The sequence below is a fragment of the Botryllus schlosseri genome, chromosome 6 (genome assembly GCF_051294905.1).
Source record: "Botryllus schlosseri isolate E-star chromosome 6, Bs_hap1, whole genome shotgun sequence".
In the NCBI taxonomy this organism is placed as follows: domain Eukaryota; kingdom Metazoa; phylum Chordata; class Ascidiacea; order Stolidobranchia; family Styelidae; genus Botryllus; species Botryllus schlosseri.
Window position 1 is genome coordinate 2,752,616 of NC_137241.1, and position 21,267 is coordinate 2,773,882.

Below are 21,267 nucleotides of genomic sequence, written 5' to 3' on the forward strand. Positions count from 1 at the left end.
CTTCTCACAAAAGAAATTTGTTTCGATGGTGCGTTTGGGCGATTTCAATATCTTTCCAATATACCCCCCAATCCTGATGAGAGGTCAGGAAATAGCAGTATTCAACAAAGTGACTTATTACATTTGGTCCACCCGAAGATACATCATCATTTATAACTGATGCCCTAAATTTTCGAAAACACGCCGTCCATCAACTTTATACCGGAGATATCAATTCGTAACATGACCATTCGCGATTTCGGTACGTACGGCGATGTAAATAAACAGGTTAGTCTGGAGCTCACCTAAAATGGACATGTACACTTTACAGTTTAAAAGGGGTATTTGTCATCCAGTTTGTTCATTACGAACTATGTCCTGGAATGCGGCCGTGGGCTACATGACTACTCAAAATGCGGCTGTGAATAGCAAAAAGGTTGGCCACTCCTGCATTAATAATGAGCTTATGTTGTTTGTTTTTATTTCATTAATTTGTTGTTCTTCTTGTGACTGATGGTGAAAAAACAATTCCATGCATCTCAACATCTACCCTGGCTGATAATGCCTAGTTTAATAGAATTTCTTACAACACCTCGCATAGGTCAAATACGTGATTGTGACGTCATAGATGGTGGCTGTAGGTGGTACGCGAGCACTGCATAAAACCTGGAAATGGTACGTGGGCAGGCCGTGTTATTTTTGGCATATGCCAAAACTGCCAAAAATAACTTATTTTTGGCATTTTTCGATTTTTATTTTTGGCAGTTTTGGCATCGTCCTCCAAATAGATAGTTTCAGCCTCGAATTAGTCACAAAAACGCTTTATTTGGGCTAATTTGTCAAAAGACACCACAAAATGTGCAGTATCCATCGGAATCGGAGCCAATAAGCAAAAAAAAAAGAAAGAAAAGCCTAACAAACACGCTCAACAGCTGATTGTTACAGCTGTTGAATAGACTTAAATCGTTTGCACTGTAACAGTGCTTCCAAACTCAGGTCAGCTAAGTTTCTCCTAAATTCTTTTCTCGCCCAGCGAATCTGGGAAATGTCGGCTTCAACAGTAGCCGTTGAGGGAAAGAATGTTGCCAGTCATCCACAAAAGGTTTTCAGAGCTTCAAAATCTTTGGAGGGCCGAACCGGCTTCGTTGCATCATGAAAAGAGATCACTTCGCCGGTGCCATCGATCTCATCGCGGAAAGAATTTTCTTCCCGATCCTTTTCCAGGAGTTTCCCGTGTTGTCTCTCAACACATTCTATTTAGTAGCCCGACTGTCATTTCTCCTTCAGTCTACCGATATATTTTCGGAGGACTTTTGTCACTTCAGGTGGCTTTAATATTACCAACTCGCATGGAAGAGTCCTGGGAAAGTTAGCTTGTTTAAGAACATTGACGCAACAAGACTGTCTGGCAAAACGAGACTATGCAGCTCAGAAATAGCCAGCCAGTTTGTTGCGTCACAATGTTCAACTCGATCACAATGCAAAAATCGTGGTTGATTTTGGGGGTACCAGTTCCATGAGCAGAATATAATTTAGATTTTAATAGTCAGTACTGCGGCAGCTTCTGATTGATACCCGTTTAATCAAATTTAGTGCTCGACAAGCCGGTCAAAAATGGTTGTAAAATTGCCTTTGGACAAATGGAAAGTATGACGTAAACCAAATGCAGTCAGCCGTTCAATCTCGCTGAGCCCTCACCATTTAGGACACCATGCTTTATCCCCTAATGGGTGGGCTGGACCCAGATTAAGAAACCTGCCTTTCACAAACGCTCTTCTCGCTTGTAACGAGGTCCTGCTAACACAACACCATGAACGAAATACACTATTTGGCAGGCCGTGTTATTTTTGGCATATGCCAAAAATTGCTTATTTTTGGCATTTTCAAATTTTTATTTTTGGCAGTTTTGGCATCTGGCTCCTGAAATGCCAAAAATAACACGGCCTGTACGTGGGTGGAAAAAGGTTGGGAACCACTGGCTTATTGATATCGCTTGTGAAATACCTGGAAGCGAGTTCGCCAGGAAGGTGACTCGACGAAGCATCAGATTTGATATTTCCTCGTTAACAGTCATGGATATCAATGTGGCATATGTCGGTAGGAGAGGCCGTAATATCATTCTGGGTCCCAACTCTTAGCGTAAACAGTGTGTATTCGCACCCAAAAGGTGGTTTACGTATAGTGTGAGACGAACCAAGCCATTGCAGAAAACTCACTGTTGGCAATCTGTTGGTGATCCACAAAGAGCTTCCATGCAAATACAAGAATAGAATTTCAATTTGGAAAATCGGGATTTGATCCTGGTTTTGATTTGGATGGCAATTTTAAGTAAATAGCCTAAGACAGAGATAGGAAGTGGGCACATTGTAGTCTACATAGATTTGGACTTGCGAATAAATCTGATTTTATGATTTTGGTCTGGTTTGTATAAACGATCATTGTCAAGTCAAGAGCAAGTAAATACATCGACACAAAATTAGAGTCGTATAAAATATGTTATTGACATTCAAACGGGACGAAATCCATTTCACTGTAGTGAGTGTCCGCTCCATTTTCACGATCTTTTTCGGAACTTCATCTCCGAGAAGCGCAGGGGGTTGCTGGTCTCATGCCACCAAAATCCCTTCTTGCCTCCTCCGTTGAAGATTCCATTCAAATTGCTGACGGCGCATTTGCCATTGCCGGTGCCGCTGCCATACCACCAGCCTCCTCCGTGGTCAGAGGCACAATTCAACCATGACACGTCATCGTGATCCGCGTCATTCGTTGAGAACTGTAGATTGTTGTGATATGAGAGAACATCTGCATTCCCGGAGTATCCGGATACGTGCAATCTGTACTTGTCGGAAGCAGAGCCGATGCGGAAGTTGCTGGAAAATTATCGACATTTTAAAATATAATTATATCTGTGCCGTCAGCCTCGAATGTTGTCACGTAACAATGATCCAAATTACTATGTCATATGATCGACTGCATGCGTATTGTTTCGAATATTTTGAATTGTTGCTCCGAACTAACCTGTATTTCGCCACAGAATCAATTCCATATCTCGGGATCATTTTGATTTCCAATTCCATATCTCCTTCCTTTGTCCTTTCATGCAATTCATCGAGTCCTGGAGACAAGCGGTACGAAATTATGGAATGGACCGTAATGGAATGGAAAGGATCGACCAAATCAAGATAATCCCACAACTTGAAGTCTTGGGTCAAATCAAAATCTTCCTACCGAGCCACCAATTTCCATCAATATCCCCGAATCCTTTCTTGTAATCATTCCAACCTCGGTAGAAATCCACGTCTCCGTTTTTTCGTCGCTGGAAAACCTGCAACGGAATTGCACGAATAAATAGAGTTTCACAAATGCTACGAAACCTATTCTTGAGTGCCTTTATGATTGTGGTTCAAACTTTGATTTTTAAGTTCTGTTCGCTATAAAGCAAGTTTCCTCATGGCGTTGCAAAGAAAGATTTGAAATGCTACTCACAGTCCATTCCTTGCTCTCAAGGCACGTTTTCCTCTCAGCTTTAATTTTTCGTTGAAGTTCCTTCTGCATGTCCGACATTCTCCCCGGACCCTTCATGAAAAGTGTACAGAACATAACCTTCAGTGGTGACGTCAAACTGCTAGTATACCAACCCCACAATCCCCCTTCGATATCCATTTGCCGTTTACATATCTTTTTACGCAAAATTGAGCTGGAAAAGATAACATATAATCAGATTCGAGTTTGAACACAAATTCTTCGTACCTGACGAACGAAGGTAGATCGAGAATCCGAACATGAAAAGAATCCAAGTCTTGAGCGACATTTTCGGATGCAATCATTGAATCAATTCAGATGCCGCGAGGTTCCGTATCCTATCGAACTCAATAGGATAGTTTGCGGGATATATCAATGTATAGACACAAAATATAATGCGACAAACGTCAGCTAGGCAACAGACGCAAATACATTTCCGAGCTGCGAGCCCACCGATTTATCAGCAATACCAATTTTTTTTACACAACCATCAACTTCAACACGTTTGCAATAACGATATACTGCATTACTGCTTTTATTATCATTTTGAGGAAGTCAGCTCATTGATATCGGTCATGTAATCCGTCGAATCGATAGTGCTAGGAAACTCACTCGATGCAGCATCAGGTCTGATATTTTTGACCTAAACAAGGAGACGTTGAATCTCGAACAAACTATGAATTTGACGACTTCGTATTTATCATGATCATCACAAAACCGACAACAATCATTCGTATCGATAGGCTAGGCTTCTCATACCTTTTTAACCGGCGTACCCCTTCATTTGTTCAAGATAAAGTCTGGTTCGGAATTTGGTCCTAATAATACATATTCCTAAATATTCATGCTCACAGCTGTAAGTGAATGGGTATAGAGCAGAATACTCTCCGAACAGTTTTTCATACTGCTGGATTACGATGTTACCATACTAACCAGAACTTATGTTCGATAACCAAATGGTATTTATAATAAGCAGATGACACTGGTTCTGTACAGAAACAATGAACGGTCTACAGTAGGTAATGCAGTAACTCACAACACCGCGGTAGTATAAAGAAACAGAAATTCACTACAATTAATGGATGAGGCGAATAACGTGACACTGCATTATAAAAGCATGGCTGTTTTAGCTTGATGAACGTTACACATTCGGTAAGCCTAATCGTTTTTCCAGCATGTCACATAAATATTAAAATCTCTGATACCGAACATTGCATCATAGTACCAGAACATGAAATTGTTGAGGAAAATTCTCACGCACCTGATACTGAGAACCCCTGCAATATGGCGACATGACGCCACGTCATTTCAATGATACTCGATTGTTTAGCCTGCTGATCTACTAATGCAGTGGTTATCAACCTGGGGGGGGGCGTTAAAGCATCTGAAGGGGTCAACTGAATTATTTTTCGCGATGTACGCCATTTACCTCCATTTCACGCGTGTTTCTCTATATATAGACCGAATTTCATATTTCATCAACAATCAACAACATCAACATCAACAGTCATAACCTTCCATGCCATCAAAAAATCTGTTGGGTTTGCTAGCATCCCGGTCGGATTTTGTGATATGACGATAAGGGTGGCGCAGAATTTTTCACTATCATAAAGGGGGGCGTGTCTAAAAAAAGGTTGAAAACCACTGTACAAATGATACCATGATTTCAGGAAGTGAACTAATAGCCTCGCTGAATGAAACTTAAAACAGTAACATTTCGTGAAAAGGTAATGTAAAGGTAATGTAACACTGACTGCCCGCTATGTTTAGTGAACTGTGTTAGTTTATTCATCGAGTTTCATCGCGTAATACACGGAACCGATTTACATCCGTGAATTTAGAATATACATGCTCGATTCGGTGGGATGTACGTACAAGGCTACTATTCTTGCCTGACGAACATAGAGACACCACCTCCGTGTTGGGCGCGATCTTACCTAATAAGTATGGATGGAGTGAACCTCCAAAAGGTTCAAGTTCGTGTGAACGCGAACCCGTCCGAAAGGTTACATGTGAACGCGAACGTGAACCTCGTGACGTCACGTGACGTCATATTGCTAATTTCAACCCTACACTTCAGTGAATTGATAGCCTAAGATATCAATGTACACGATGCCTGGCGACGACTCGGGCCACATGATGCCGCAATTCTGAAGTACATATTGACGTATTAAACGTTGCCAATGTATCAACTGGGTCAATCAAATGATATGATAATGCTATGAAATCAATATCTTCCGTCGCTTTGCCGACAAATTCGACGATGACTTGCAAGGAAATATAAGCTTACGCCTTAACGATCTAGGCCAGACTGGAACATGGATTCGGCGTCTGAGTATTGCTATACGTTGATATTGAGCAGAGTGCAAAACGGGTTTCTGTACTTGCTACCGATATTATCCCTTAAACGAGTTATACAGCAGTAGCCAACACTCCAATCGCACAGATTTGATTTTTACGATACAATGAAATCAAGATTGACCCCGTATGCCTGCTAGATTTTTTACATCAGACAACGAATCAATCTCATTTATTGTTTGAATAAGCATCATTAGCTGACTTCCTACATGATTTAGTGTATGTCACTATTGATGTTGTGTGATTGCGGGTCAAGCTCACGGCAGAGAGTCACTAAATATTCATAAACGTAAAGCTGGATATTTCGAGCAAACTTTTGTAACAAAGCAAGTAAAATTTTTGAGATAGTCATGGTGCATGTTCGTTTAGTGTTGATTTTTTATGCTGCATGCCAGCGACATGCCTAGAGTGGCCCGCAGTTGATATGCTACAAATTTCAACCAAAGATGGTATAATGAGGCAAAAATTGTAATATGAAAAAGGTTCACAGTGCAGAACCAACCAAGGTTCGTTTATGAATGTGAACCGCTAAATTTCCGAGGTTCACACACAGAACACGAATGTGAACCTCACGTTCACACCATCCCTATTATTAAGTTTGCAATTTGAAATTCTGGGCGTGTATTTATCGATCAAGTGTGACTCCTGAAGAGCGATGATGTCGGACATTGTATCAAGTTTTTCCAAAAAAATATTTTAATTCGTGAATTTTTCGATATATCCCTCTACAATTCCATTGCATGATCCTCATCGGCGTTGTGTTCCGCAACTCGATACGATAGAGTCCGGAGGAGATAAACGGACTGTACTGGTGTCGCGACGATCTGTTTAGCAATAGAGCAAGTAATTCGTGTTATTAATATTATTATTAAAGGTTTTAAGTGCCCCTTATCACTCGTTAAGGTCATGTGTGCCACGGACGCAAATAAGATCAGGGAAAAGAAAAAGGCACTCAGCATGACAACGGCACTCGGATTTATCTACCACTTGATAGAACAAATTCAGCAACAGCGGGCGATAAGGCTGGGTTAAACAACACTTGAAACAGAGTAAAATGAAGATTGCGCCTAGTACACTCGTCGCGCAGAAATATGCGATAAAATTGGTATTCCGGACATACAATAACAAAATGGTACACCGTTTCAGGTACGTGACAACGTTCACGAAGGGGGGAGGGAACACAACGGATTTTGAACAGATGACTCTTCAGCTTGCAGTGTCCAGTGCGGAGCCGGAACATGATGGAGTCGAATAGACGATTGGAGAGCATCGGCGCAGGCGCGAGGATTGATTCTCGGAATTGACGGTATAGTGCGACCCGATGTCCGAAGAACGGTATTGGTCTTGCCAGAGGTCAGCACACAGTGATCTGATTGCGGCCTTGGCTTCTGGTAGTGACACTGTCGCTGCATCGGTTGGAGGAGGGCATAACGATGCCGTCCTAGCAAGTTCATCGGCTTGGCTATTTCCCGGGATCCCACTGTGTCTTCTGGGATCCAAGCCAGAGTTACATGGAGGCGCTGATCTGAAGTAAGGATTCGAAAATATTTAGTAAAATAGCGTTGGTGCTGCACGGTAGCTGTGTTCGCGATACATTTGAAATGGATTTGAGGGCACCGAGACAATCTGACAGGATGATATACCGAGAGTACGATGAGCCATGTTCTGTAATCCACTTCAAGGCATGAAGAATGGCGCTCAATCCGGCGGAATAACTGGAATATGCATTCGGTAACGCTTTGGATAATTGAACGGAGTGGACGGGAATGAACAGGCCGTAGCCAACACCGTTCTCAGTCTTGGACCCGTCAGTGTACATCGTTAGGAAACCTGCGTATTTTTCAAAAATGAAATCCAGGCTATTATATAGGATAACTGGGGACGTGGAGCACTTCGATATAGTCTCGCAAAGTTCGAGATCGACGTTTGGACACGGCACGGTCCACGGGGCGGGAAAAGAGGTTGGCTTGGTCTGCAGTTTCAATTCTCGCAGTGAGGGTAACTGTGTGATTATATTAAATGTTCGGAAGTTGGGGTTTGTTAGATGATAAATCTCGTGCCAAGTTCCTTCTATGAGCTGTTCATGGTACGGAATCATCGATGGCACCGTTTGCAATTTACAACGAAGGTTGAGACACAGCTGGATATGACAAAGACTAAGCGGCATCTCATTACAAGCAGATTGTAGCGCGCATATAGGTGAGCTTCGCATCGCCCCACAGCAGAGACGTAGTGCACGGTTCTGGATTGTTTGGACTTTCGCAAGGTGACACCTCGGGGCAAAGAAGTATGCTACCATCCCATACTCTATGACAGGACGTATCAATGCTCTATATAGCATCAAGAGGGATCTTTTACCAGCGCCCCATGCCGTCCATGTAAGAATTCGTATAAGGTTGAGTCGTTTGCTACATTAATCGACGATCTTGTCGATGTGGTATTTGTAGGACAATGTTTTGTCGAAAGTCACTCCTAAATACCTCACCGTAGGGATGATGTGAACCTCTGAAAGGTTCAGGTTCGTGTGAACGCGAACCTTGTTGAAAGATTCTGTGTGAACGCGAACGTGAACCTCATGACATCACGTGACGTCATATTGCTAATTCCAACCCTAGATTTCAGTGAAGTGATAGCCTATATTATTGTACACGATACCTTGGGACGACTCGGGTCACATATTGCCACAATGCTGAAGTGCATATTGGCGTTTTAAACGTAGCCAAATGTATCAACTGGGGCATTCAAATGATATAATAATCCAATAAAATCAATATCATCCGTCGCTTTGCCAACAATTTCGACGAGGACTTGCACGGGGATATAAGTTTACACCTTAACGGTCTAGGCCAGACCGGACAATGTATTCGGCGTCTGATTATTGCTGCTTTGATATTGAGCAGAGTGTAAAACGGGTTTCTATACTTGCTACCGATAATACCCCATTAACAAGTTATACAGCGGTAGCCAGCACCCAAATCGCACGGATTTGGTTTTTATGATACAATAAACATATGAAATCAAGATTGACCCCGTACGCCTGCGTAAAGTAAATTTTCTGAGATTGCCATGGTGCATGCTCGTTTAGTGTTGAATTTTTTATGCTGTCAGCGTCATGCATAGAGTGGCCCGCAGTTGAATGCAATAAATTTCAACCAAAGATGTTATAATGAAGTGAAAATTGTAATATGTAAAAAAGGTTCACAGTGCAGAACCTACCAAGGTTCGTTTGTGAACGTGAACCTCCAAATTTCCGAGGTTCACACACAGAACGCGAACGTGAACCTCACGTTCACACCATCCCTACCTCACCGTATCTTGCACTGAAATGAATTTGCCTCCGAGATGCAAGTACACCTGGGGGAAATTGCGTTTGCGAGAGAATATCATAGCCACAGTCTTGGATTCCGAAATAATGAAGCCCCACTTTTGGCACCAGTCGTGTATGGCGTTGAGGGATATTTGCACAAAGTAATTCGTGTTGTGAAGTGGTTGCCGTGTGACTCAAAACGTTGGACTTCAGGGGTAGAAATGACCGGCTCTACGTTGTGATCTATGGTCTGTGTTGCTGCTCTGTTGGCAGATCCGAGAGGTCCAACATTGGAATCCGTGGTATTTGGTGTAGTAGCTCTGTTTGCAGATAGGTCCATTGCTGCTTCGTTATTAAGTCTTGGAATCGGTACCAATATACCGAGGTTCTCGCTCGCGGACTTCGCGATGATCGACTCGATATCAACTGTTTTGTTCTCCGCAAACGACAGAAGGGTATTTTTGATCACTTCCGCAATAAAGACGAAAATGGATTCGGTTGGGATTGTTATGTTACCGTTAGGGCTGGGCACAATGTTTCGAGTACTCGAATCTGAATCGAGTCGTAATTTCATTGATTCGTTCGAGTACTGAAATTATACGCTCCTCGCTACTGAAAGTCAATTTATCACCGAGAATTACAGTTTCTATACTAGTTTTCACTTTTGAAGCCCTGAAACCTTGATTGGCCGTATCGTAGCAAATATAAAGAATATCGGCCTGGTGTAAAATAACCGATGCAGTAGAAACACCATGAATATAAAAAAAAACTGACGAGTGTCAGCCGACAATATTCGGGTTCATTTCCATATGAATATACTGTTCAGTGATGTCTGTACATTTGTGCAGCTATTGCGTGCTCAGAGCAATCACTGGTAACAGTAGCGTAGCCAGCGGGTGACTTTTGGGGGTAGAAATCTCTCCCATTTAAAACCCGAAATCCCGTTCCTTTGAAATGTCGAATCAGTGTGTGATATTTCCGATAAAATAAACATCATTGTGTTTAGTAAAGGAGAATGAAATTCAGTTCTGTACGGTTCTTAACCTTTAATGATTCGGGAACCCCCCGTCGCAGATGAGCATCTATTTTTGTGAGAATGACAGGCAGGAAATACGTTGGCGAGCATAGTCAAAAGTTTCCACTATATTCTGCGGTGTATTATTTTCTACTATTTCAATAGTTGAAAGCAGTGAATTACGTTGTTAACACAAGCTTCTGGGTGGATGTATTACTATTAGCCTATTAAGAATTTAGAGACTAAGTACAAAAATAATATTTACGCCACGTAATTATTCAAAACAATGGTAAACAAGAAACATTGTTAACTCATATTAATCACATCAACCCCTAGCTAGACAGATCCTTCTATTAAGAAACCAAAATGTATTGGATGTTGCAGCTTCGTCACTATCCCGAGCGGTGTGTAGTTTGGTAAAATCGTTCTGTTTTGTTAATTTCGCAGGCAGGTTTTCATAATTCAATTCTCACATCCTCAGTCGAGTGACTGCGTGCTTGGGTCATAATCCCGACTTAAACAATCCATGTTGTATCGTCTTTATTTACAATATAGATTACGCCAGGGAACGGATACCCCTGGCACGCGTGCCAAACGTGGCACGCAAGATGATTTTTCAAGACACGCTAAATGATTTGATGTGCATTATTACAACAATATTTCTTGCAAAAAGTGGAACAAAAGTAAAATGCGCAGGTCTGTCCTATGCTAATCTACAAGTCTTAGGGAGAAACCCCTAATTTTCAGTGAGTCGGCTCGGTTCGGATTTATTAGTAGTTTTATCAAAAAACTACCACATGTGTACGATAAACCCTAGCTAGCCTACAGTTCACGAACTAAGGATGTGGAACAAGATGTCGGCATATCTTCATCAAGCCGCAAGAAGTCAGAAGTTAGGATATCCATGGTTTCGAGTCCGATTGTTCTATTTCTTTGGTGTCAGAATCGGCGTTCGACTACCAGTAAAGCTAGTCAGGCAGACTTGTACATTTAGTTAGTTGATGGCAGCTAACTAACGGTTTTTTAGTATTTCTAATTCTGACTCTAGTTGCTGATTTTGAAATTGAGTAGCTGTTCTAGTTCTAGTCGCGGATTTTGAAAATTGAGAGGTTATAGTTTTAGTTCTAGTGGTGTAATTTGAAAATTGGGTAGTTCTAGTTCTAGTTCTATAGTTTCGGATTTTGAAAACCGGAAAATGTTAGTTCTAGTTGCGCTTTGTGAAAATCCAGTTGTTTGTACAAGTCTGTCGTTGATGCATTGAGGTCACTATATGTTGATGTGATTGTACCCTATCAATAGCAGATTTATTCAATATAAGTTTCAAGATTTGGGTCTACTAAGTAGCACTACTAGTTAGCTCCAGTTAGCAATACTGTAGTTATCGCACTATAGTTGACCGGACGACGACCTGGCATATTGATCTCGCCTTCTGACACATGCCGCCATTTTATCACTTGTCCTTTTATATTATCTTCTTTTACTTTACAATCAGTGTGCATGCCTACAATTTTACATAGCCTAGGCCAGGAGGGTGTCTGATTTCGAAGGCTACTCCGATTTGTTTTGACATCTTCCATCCTTCATTGTATCGCAGTCTTGTGGTGTATTGAAATGATGGAATTATTAGCAAACAGTTAGATCTTACACGAATACAGACCAACATCTTCGTCTTTGCGAGTTGGGTTCTCTAATACCCTCTGAATGATCAAGGTTGTTATAGCGAACGAGTACCGACCGTTCGCACCAACCCTAGAACCTATCGTACATTCAAATACTAATGCCGGTTTTGAAAAATGAAAAATGACTCGAGACAATTTGTGAATTGACTCGACTTGTACTCGAGTCATTTCGCAAGACTCGTACCAAGTCATATGGGTCGAGAAATTTCGAAATTGAAATTTCGAAAAATAGTAAAGTTATCACTAGGGCGATTTTTTTTTTGACCTAAAAAACGGAAGATTTTGACCTAAAAAATCTAAATTTTGACTTTTTTTTACCTAAAAAAACTGAAATTTGACCAAATTTTGACCTCACGTATGCAAATTAGGTGTTTTCGCACATAATGTTAAAATTGTACTACTTATCTTCATTTCTGGTTGGAGCTGTCTGTCCTTACAAAGTAGATTGGCCTGAAAGAACGTTTTTGGCTTAAAAACTGACAAATTTTTACATGAAAAGACGAGTATTTTAACGAAATCTGGCCCTATGAAGAATTGCAGTAGTTACGTATTATGGTGGAATAATTAAAATTTGTTGTAGTACAACGAAAGATACTTTCCTACATTCTCGCAGAGAAAGTGTTTGTTTTGTGGTATTCATGGTGTTTGTCAACTACTATGGTCATTTACACCAGGCCGATATTCTTCATTATTTTCCGTAACTGCCAACATATAGCACGGCCCACCTCTAGGCTTTTTTGTAAGACACCGCTTACGCGGATGAGGTGGCGAGGAGGAGCCTAGGTAAACCTCCAACACTTAGCTATCGGAATTATGAAGTCGACCTCGGTCGGAATGGAACCCACACCCATTGGTGTTGTAGCCCCGGATTATACCACTGCGCTGTCTCGGGTAGAAAGTGTCTGTTCTTACTAAGTAGCTTGTCAAGAATGGAGAAAGAACGTTCAACAGCAGCTGTTGTTAGCTGACAACACTGAAGTTGTGTGCACACTGCTTGCTGGTGATGCGCCGTGTTGCTTCATTCTGACAATGTTGTCTATATCACAATTTTTCAGCTTGCGCTTCTTGATGTAAGAACCATGCAATGCCCAAGCAGTCTTGCTTCAGTTAGGATATTGCGGTACGTTGACCATAAAACCATGTCACTATTTGTTTCATTTAACCGTTTATGATTCACAATGAGCAGACGATGGGCCGTTTACAACGGTAGGCCTATAAAGTAGGCTACAGGCTGTAAATTATCAAATGATAAGTTCACAGACAGCGCAAAATCTACGATACAAACTAAATGTAGAGGTAAAAAAATGTTTGATTTTGTAAACAATTTTGACAAATTTTGACCTAACGCTACAATTTTGACCTAATTTTGACTTTTTTTGACATGTCAAAAAAAATCGCCCTAGTTATCACGCTATTATTATTTCGTCTATCAGTACTGATACTTGAAAATGTTATCAGAAACTGCTGAAAGTGACGAAAAGTAGTAAATTATGAATGCGAAGCATTCGATATCACCGAACAGAGTTGTAAAAAGTGGGTTTCATATAACAGTAAATCGGAACTGAACATCAGTAAACACAACGATTTAGACTCGGATTCGAGTCGAAACACTATGAGTCGGACTCGACACTCGACTCCGTGACTTGGACTCGGACTTGACTGTGTGATGAATTGAAAATGACTTGACTTGACTCGAGTCAAAACTATAAAAGTGAGATTGACTTGTGACTGTGCAACTTTGCATTTATTCATAGGTTAAATACCGTAATAAATGATCAAACTGAAATACAAAAGAACAGTTGCATCGAATAGCCTAATCCCTATTGTTCCAACAACTCACAAGACGTGGGTGCTGATACATACATGCACGCACGTCGCACAATCACAACAACAAGAAGACGAGATCGCTCATGCGTTTAGGGAAACTACTAGAGAGAGAGATAGTAGTAAGAGATAATCACACATCCCCCCCCAACTCCTAACGAAATCAACGAGCATTGAGTGAGGAGTTCAAAATACAGCGTGTAGAGAACGTCCAACCAAATACTCTAATGGCGATTGAAGCGGGAATCAACATAAAATTTGTGCCCCAATAACGTAGTCCTTGTGCCATACTGGCGGGGTAACATTTCTGCCTGAGCGCTGGCGTCTATTGTTAGACGGTGCGGGTACACTAGTGTCGTCGATCGGTACTTCAGCTGGTAGATGATCTTCTGCACTCGATTCGGTGGGTCTCAGCAAGCCAGGGTCTACCTCATTCGACTGTCCACTTAGAGCGGGTGGCGAAACGACTTGAGGTGACGTAGCTGTGCCGGGAGACGAGACCGTTGGCTGAAAATATGTGTGCTTTTGGTTCGGGAAGTACGGCTCAATCTTGCGTAGAAATTTCCTGTTACGTAGCGTCAATCTGCCGGAACCGTCCACTTTCACGAGGTACTGGTCATGGTCTCGGCACTGAATCACAGTGCCGGTTCTGTGCCAGGGAAGGGGATAACCACCGTTTTGGTTTTGAATGCGACAGACATCACCTTCAAGAAGTGGTGATAATGGCTTAGTGTTCAACGACAGAGATTCCAGCTGCTTCGCAAATCTGGTACGTAACGTTTGCTCGCGACTCTGCCAGAGATTCCTCCATAATGGCCTGATGTTGCGCTGTGTGAAAACTGGAACCCATGCTTTGATCGGCAACGCATCTTTCAAAGTCCTGCCAAATACTATTTCTGCAGGGGAGAGTCCATTCGCAGGGTCGGGGCAATTGCGAAACTGTAGCAATGCCCGAGTAATTGCATCGGTCCGGATGCTGCCATCCTGCGAAATGTTGCCGAGAAGGAGTCGTTTCATCGATTTCACCGCAGCCTCCGCGCGGCCATTTGACCTGGAGTGGTAGGCTGACGACAGCCTGTGGCGCACCCCCCATTTTCGAAAAAATTCCCGAGTGCTGTGCGCAGCAAACTCGGGTCCCCCGTCACTGCTAAGTTCTTCGGCCACACCAAACGTGCCGAAGTAACTTCGTAATGCATCTTGGAGTCCGAGGGCTCCAGACGTTTGCCCACCGTGCTTCACATGGAATATCTCTGGCCAGTTGCTGAAGCGGTCAACAACGACTAAATAGTGGTGGCCTGGTTGTATTAAGTTTGATCATGTGCAACTTTGCATTTATTCATAGGTTAAATACCGTAATAAATGATCAAACTGAAATACAAAAGAACAGTTGCATCGACTAGCCTAATCCCTATTGCTACAACAACTCACAAGACGTGGGTGCTGATACATACATGCACGCACGTCGCACAATCACAACAACAAGAAGACGAGATCACTCATGCGTTTAGGGAAACTACTAGAGAGAGAGATAGTAGTAAGAGATAATCACACAGTGACTCGGAACCTTGTGACTTGGTTACAATCCTGCGTCACACTTTCAAGTTGTCAAAAGGTAATTTTTGACCATCGTGCGGAGCATTAAATTAGATGAAACGGGTATCAATCGAAAGTTACCGCGGTACTGATTGCGAAAATATGAATTTAATCTGCTCATGGTTCTGGAACCCCCGAATATGTCATTGTAACTGAGTTTGGTATTGTGACGCAAAGATGACGTCTGAGCAGCTGAGGAGGAAGTGCGCACGAGAGTTACAGTGTGAATGTTCAATCGGTTGCGCAACAATGGCCAATACGGTTACAGTTTTCGCTGCTCCTCACCTATTCCCAGACGGCATCGTTGCGTCGCCATACCAAACTCCGTTACAATGCAACATTCGAGCCCGATTTTGGAGGGTTCCAGCACCACGAGAAGAATAAAATTTATATTTTCGCAATCACTACCGCGGTAGCTTTCGATTGATACCCGTTTTATTAAATTTAGTGCTCGACATTCTGGTCAAAAATTACCGTCAACTTGTCTTTGACCAAATGGAAAGTGTGACGTAGACCAATTTCACTGAGCCGTGAGATTTGCTTGTGTTCGCGCTACATAGGACACAATGATATAATATTGGAGGAAAAATGCCTAGTCAAAAAGGACTGTTGTGATGACTGTGCAATTGTGCATACATTCGGTACGGTACGGTGTTATGTGAATTTACAGATATGGCTCGTTTATTTTCGCACTGGCTTGGCGGTTATTGACGTGTGGTTGGTAGTTGTCAAGTACAAAAGTCATGCTTATTATTAACGATTCTGGCTGTATCAAAAAACTACTGATCCGGGTCCGATCCGACTCCGGCCGTATCACAAAAAGTACTAATCCGGCCCCGGCCAAAATTGAAAAAATCTGGCCGAATATCGAATCCGGCTCCGGTCCATGCTCCGCACTATTCTCTATATGTCATAACTACCCGTAAAACATAACATACTAACATTTAATATGCGTGGTCCAGGTCACGAGATGCCACTAAAATTCAGATTGGGGTCGCGGACAAAAAAGTTTAAGAGCCACTGTCCTGTCCTACGAAATATGTACGCCAACCCATAAGTAAATATTAAAACTAAGGCTTATAGCCTACTATAGTTTCAGGATGAAATCGGATTCAATACGAATCGTCTACTACAGTATTTCGCAAACTTTTTTGAGCTGCCGCCCCTGGACACCAAATAAAGTGCAAGCGCCCCTATTCCCCTAACCACGCGTAAATCACAAAACAAAAGTTTTTCTGCATTTATTACAGCTAATAAAGATAGACAGATGAAGCTGGTGTATCACTATCGTTATCCTCATCATATTAGGCTTGAGTTTCAATAAGAAGAATCACATTCTAAAATCCCCAATCTCCGCGTCCTATACTGTCAAGTATAGGTTTCTGCGATGAGGCAGAAACTTGGTCACGGCACTAAAAACACGTTCTATAAAATATGAGCGGAGAAGGGCAACGACGAAAAGTCAACCCGACTTCAGTGAGAGGATTTCTATTAGATTTATTGTCTATCCAGAACGATTAATTGGAGATATTTAGCGTTGGGTTGAACTCAAAATCGTTTTAGATTGTCAGCTCCTCAATCATTTTATGCTCGGAAATTTTACAGATTGGATATCCGGTAGGAAATTTCTAATTTGAATATATCCTAGAATCAAATCACCATATCCTCGTGCAGTTTTTCAAGGTGATTGAGTTATGTTTCTCCATCAAAAGTAGATAGTCGAACTGGACCGGTAGCTCGTACAAGCTTGAGAATGGGAACAGCTCACGTGTCGTAAAATTTCGGTGAAATATCACGGGCATATCACTCAATCCGGAGTCATTTTCCTCTTTATCAGGTTTCATCATTTCTAAGAACGGATATCTTCCAGTCATAAATTTTGGAAAATATACCCGTTACGTAGAAGCGATACCATTTCTCGGAACCAGAACGCCATGTCGAAGGCCACGGTCGCAGCCCTGCGGAAAATCCGCGATCGTTTGAAACAGTGATCAAAATCATGCAGAAAAGCCATCTCACATTGCAGTAACTGCTCAAATACTTCGTAGTTCTCGCAGCACACAATGAAACACGCTGATGATGATGATGGACGGGATCAACAGTGTCCTGCAACAACGGACTTTTCCGGTACAGCTGAATAAATAGACGGACGAGATTAAATTGCCTTCACTGAATCGATTTTGCATTTTTACTGAGTGTTTACCTTCTTTATTTATCAATCGGTCTAACACCACGCAACAGTTGCCTTCTAAACCGAAACCACCCCCCATTTGCTCTCAGCGCCCCCTATTGCCCCCTTATATAGCCAGCACCCCTCAATCGCCCATTTCATGGCTGGAGCCCCGCTTCGGAACCACTGGTCTATTGTGTCACGGTGTGATTCCACATCTATGCCAGATATATTTCCGTCGGTCGTATCTTGATAAAGCCTGATCACTTTGAAAACGAAATTCCATGATACGATTTTAGCAGTTGCCTCAAAAATACGTTTTAAATCCATGCACTTGGCCAAAATCGTGATTGTATTTTGTCATCAAGTTTCGGTCTTTCACTGGGGTCTTGTCTTTGGATTCTGATCTAACAACAACAGTGAAGAAAACAAATTTCGAAATTTCAGGTTACAAGTTTATTGCTGCTGTACTAAATGTTATGGTAGAATACATTATTATTGGCGTTATAAATGTTGTAGGTTTGGACAATATGGGGTAATCCATTCCTCGCCTTTGGACGATTACCTGAAATATAGACATTTAAAAGATAGTTGAAATATGTGAATGTGCAATATGTGCATTGTGCATGTATCGATTGAACACGGCTACATACTAGCCTAGCAGAGCAATTATTGGTCGCTACATCACGACTCACGAGCTGTGTGTACCTTGGTAAAATGACCATGGTTTTAGTTCACGCATTAACATTCGCAATAACATTACGATCTGGCGACTTAGCTAAAGTTGAAGATATTATTAATATAGGCTACTGTAGAATGCAGACGGTGAAGCGTGCTAAACTCTACCATGGGACAGTATAGGACCCGCTGGTAATAAGGTGCGAATGCCTCTCGACATTGTCTGTTGGATTGTTATTGTCACATTGTCATTGTCAGTGTCAAACATTAACATTCAAAAGTAGGTTTCATGTTGTAAATTACAAGCAATTTTCGCGAACAGTTCAGCATCGTGGCCGGATTTGGCATACGGGCCTTAAAACACCCATGTCTGCTTTTGAATGATTTGTCGGTGAAACATGTCGAGTTGATGTCGGACGATCACAGCTGCTAAGGAAGCACAAATCACGTAATGTCCAAGGATGATCAATGATCATACTTTTCCTTCAGCAACCGCCACAGCTCACTGGGCATAGAGCCATCGCGTTTGGGATGATCGGGCAAAGATATGGGGCGCAGTCTGTTCCATCCTCGCAGGCCGACCTCGCAGACCTGACTGTTGAACATGAAAGAGTTCATTCGATATCGATAGTTCAATGTCAGATATCATTACCATAAATCCATTTTATCGTAACGAACGCTAGATGAACTATCGCATATATGCATGTGCATATATGAAAAACCGTACTCACACAAAATCAGTCAGATTATCAGTTTTCAAATTTCAATATGGGTTTCGCGGTAGTGTCATGGTGTTGGGGAGTCCCTCAAAACCACCTTCGTATTTTGCATTGAGGTCGAGTTTGGGATTGTGACGGAACAACGCTGTCTGGCTCTTTTTCCTGAGCTGTAGTCTCGTTTTGCCAGACAGAATTGTTGCGTTACAATTGCAAGCTCGATCACAATGCATAATTCGAGGCTGGTTTTGGGGGGTTCCAGGGCCAGGAGCAGCATTAACTTTATATTTTCGTATTCAGTACAGCAGCAGCTTTCCATTGATGCCCGTTTTATTACATTTAGCGCTCGACAAGCCGGTCAAAAAGGGTCGTAAAATTGCATTTGGTCAAATGGGAAGTATGACGTAACCCAAATGCGGTGAGCCGTTCCATCTTGCTGTGTTCACATTATTTAGCACACTATGTTCATGTGGTTTATATGACTCGAGACTGGGACGGCCAAGACAGACATTTCGTTATAACTTCGAACAACAGTACAGTTACCACATTATTGGTATTTCGTCTAATTTCTGATTTCGTCTTGATATACTTGAAAAATAGGGCCAGAAACTGTTAAAACTGAGGAACATTACTATATGATGAAGGCGAGTCATTCTACATCACTCGAGCAGAGTTGAAAAAAGTGGATTGAGTCGGATTGAACTGAAAACTGACCAGTGAACATCATGACTTCATGGACTCGTGTCAAAACAATAGGACTCGGACTCGAACCTTCACCAGCTGACTTGGACCTTGACTTGACTCGGTGAGGAATTGAAAATGATTAGTCTTGACTCGAGTCAAAACCATAAAAGTGACATTGACTAGTGACTCGGAATCTTGTGACTTGGTTACAATACAACGCTGATTTCGGGCAATATTATGGAGAGACTATGTATAACTTGCGATTAATTTTTTAGGCCTACGTTGCAACAGGTCAGTTAGTAAATGGTCGAGTCCGAGTCTTGGAATTGAGACTTGAGTCCGAGTCCAAATCATAGTGTCATTGTTCATTATCGAGTTGAAATAAGGTTCAACTCAATTTTTTGATACTCTTGTGCAATGTTCCCTCTAATTTTTGATGAGTCTGCGCACACTCACCAATTCACTGCGCAGACCCTTGGACGTAACGACTAAAAAAAGTCATCACTTCGGATTTTCTGTGCGCAACTTAGATTTTCTGTGCACAGAGACCGTGTCAGCACTGCGCATTTGCGCAGGTGCGCAGCTTAGAGGTAACATTGCTCTTGTGTGATATCGAAGTTCTTGCATTTATAATATGCCCATTTCTTTACCCATAAGATGTTCATCAAAACAGATAAAAGGCGGTTTCTGGTCCTATTCTCAAAATATAAGTCCTGATACACGAGACTTGAATCTAGTGATATAGAATGTCTCGAGTGATATCACTTGGTCGAGTCATTATAACCCTGGTTACTAGGCAGTTTGCGAATACCCAAATATTGCTTGTATATACTTACTTCTCTCTCGGACGATTCCCAAGGACGATGCAAAAATCGACGTTGCCATGATGAGTACGAATAATAAAAATACAATTCTATTAGCCACCGGCATCTTCGGCTTTTGTTTCACAAATGGTAGTCTGGTAAAACATTATTTCATTGCAATAAAGATATAAATGTAAAAATTAGGTTGTCGCATATAACCATCATCCTGGTATTAACTCTACATAACTTCGTCGTCGACAATATGGAGCCAACTGTGTCAGTTATCTCAGTGTTTTTCGGCCTTTTTGATCCAAAATGAGAAAATCACGAGGTACACTACTCGCCAAATATGTTTAAAGATGTTGTAGAAAATGCCAAGTGTTTTGCAAACTCTTAATACTGCAGAATCAACAATATCTGGAAAATACATCACTGTTCTGCATTGATTAATATGAAGAGTTACTAGTACAAAATGTCAATCTCAATGCATTTTACTCCCTCAGTTTGAACCTGTGCCTGTTTGAAAGAACAAAGAGCTCATATCCTGCCGACTGGAATACGACACCTTTCCTCAACTGCTTTCAGACCAATTTAGAGCAAGGTTGATGAACACTGAGTTATCTGATAGAAGGTAAAATTGAAGTTAAACTAGAAACACCCCGAGCAAGCTTATATCAGCGCCGCATGTACGCTGTTGCATTTACTATGATCAATTTCTGAAAGGCGTACGACCGTACGTATACTATCAATGTTATCAAAACACAACATGAAATTGGTGTATAGGCGTGAAGTCAACATATCATGAATGCCAAATAAATTCTACTTTTCGTTTTATTTCTGTAAAATGCCAAGATAAATAGCCTATATTTGAATTCTCCTCGCCAGCTGGACAAATATCGTTCGCGGACTAAAGGTCGCCCCTGATTAAGATCGATTTTT

General features: G+C 41.7%; 2 protein-coding genes and 1 long non-coding RNA gene across 3 annotated transcripts in view; all 3 read right to left on the reverse strand.

The window, feature by feature from the left end:
* Positions 1-21,267, reverse strand: part of LOC145440953 (uncharacterized) — an 87,109-nt gene that overhangs the window by 22,958 nt on the left and 42,884 nt on the right. The window lies entirely within an intron of this gene.
* On the reverse strand, positions 2,126-3,998 carry LOC145442072 (fibrinogen-like protein A). The gene is made up of 4 exons (XM_080320066.1): positions 3,466-3,998; positions 3,208-3,304; positions 2,998-3,094; positions 2,126-2,849 (listed from the first exon to the last, which is right to left on the reverse strand). The coding sequence occupies exons 1-4, from the start codon at positions 3,640-3,642 to the stop codon at positions 2,534-2,536; spliced, it is 687 nt and encodes a 228-aa protein (XP_080176192.1). The 5' UTR covers positions 3,643-3,998; the 3' UTR covers positions 2,126-2,533.
* Positions 17,887-20,509, reverse strand: LOC145441293 (uncharacterized). Its single transcript, XR_013915791.1, has 3 exons — positions 20,362-20,509; positions 18,604-18,720; positions 17,887-18,012 (listed from the first exon to the last, which is right to left on the reverse strand). It is a non-coding gene; the product is annotated as an uncharacterized LOC145441293 (long non-coding RNA).

What these genes read in the sequence shown, in the direction of transcription:
- LOC145442072 (XM_080320066.1), bottom strand. Translation starts at nt 3,642, where the DNA reads ATGGATATCGAAGGGGGATTGTGGGGTTGGTATACTAGCAGTTTGACG. An exon ending in TGATGGAAATTGGTGGCTCG is followed by an intron (nt 3,095 to 3,207) that starts GTAGGAAGATTT and finishes GCTTGTCTCCAG; the next exon opens with GACTCGATGAATTGCATGAA. An exon ending in GATTCTGTGGCGAAATACAG is followed by an intron (nt 2,850 to 2,997) that starts GTTAGTTCGGAG and finishes ATAATTTTCCAG; the next exon opens with CAACTTCCGCATCGGCTCTG.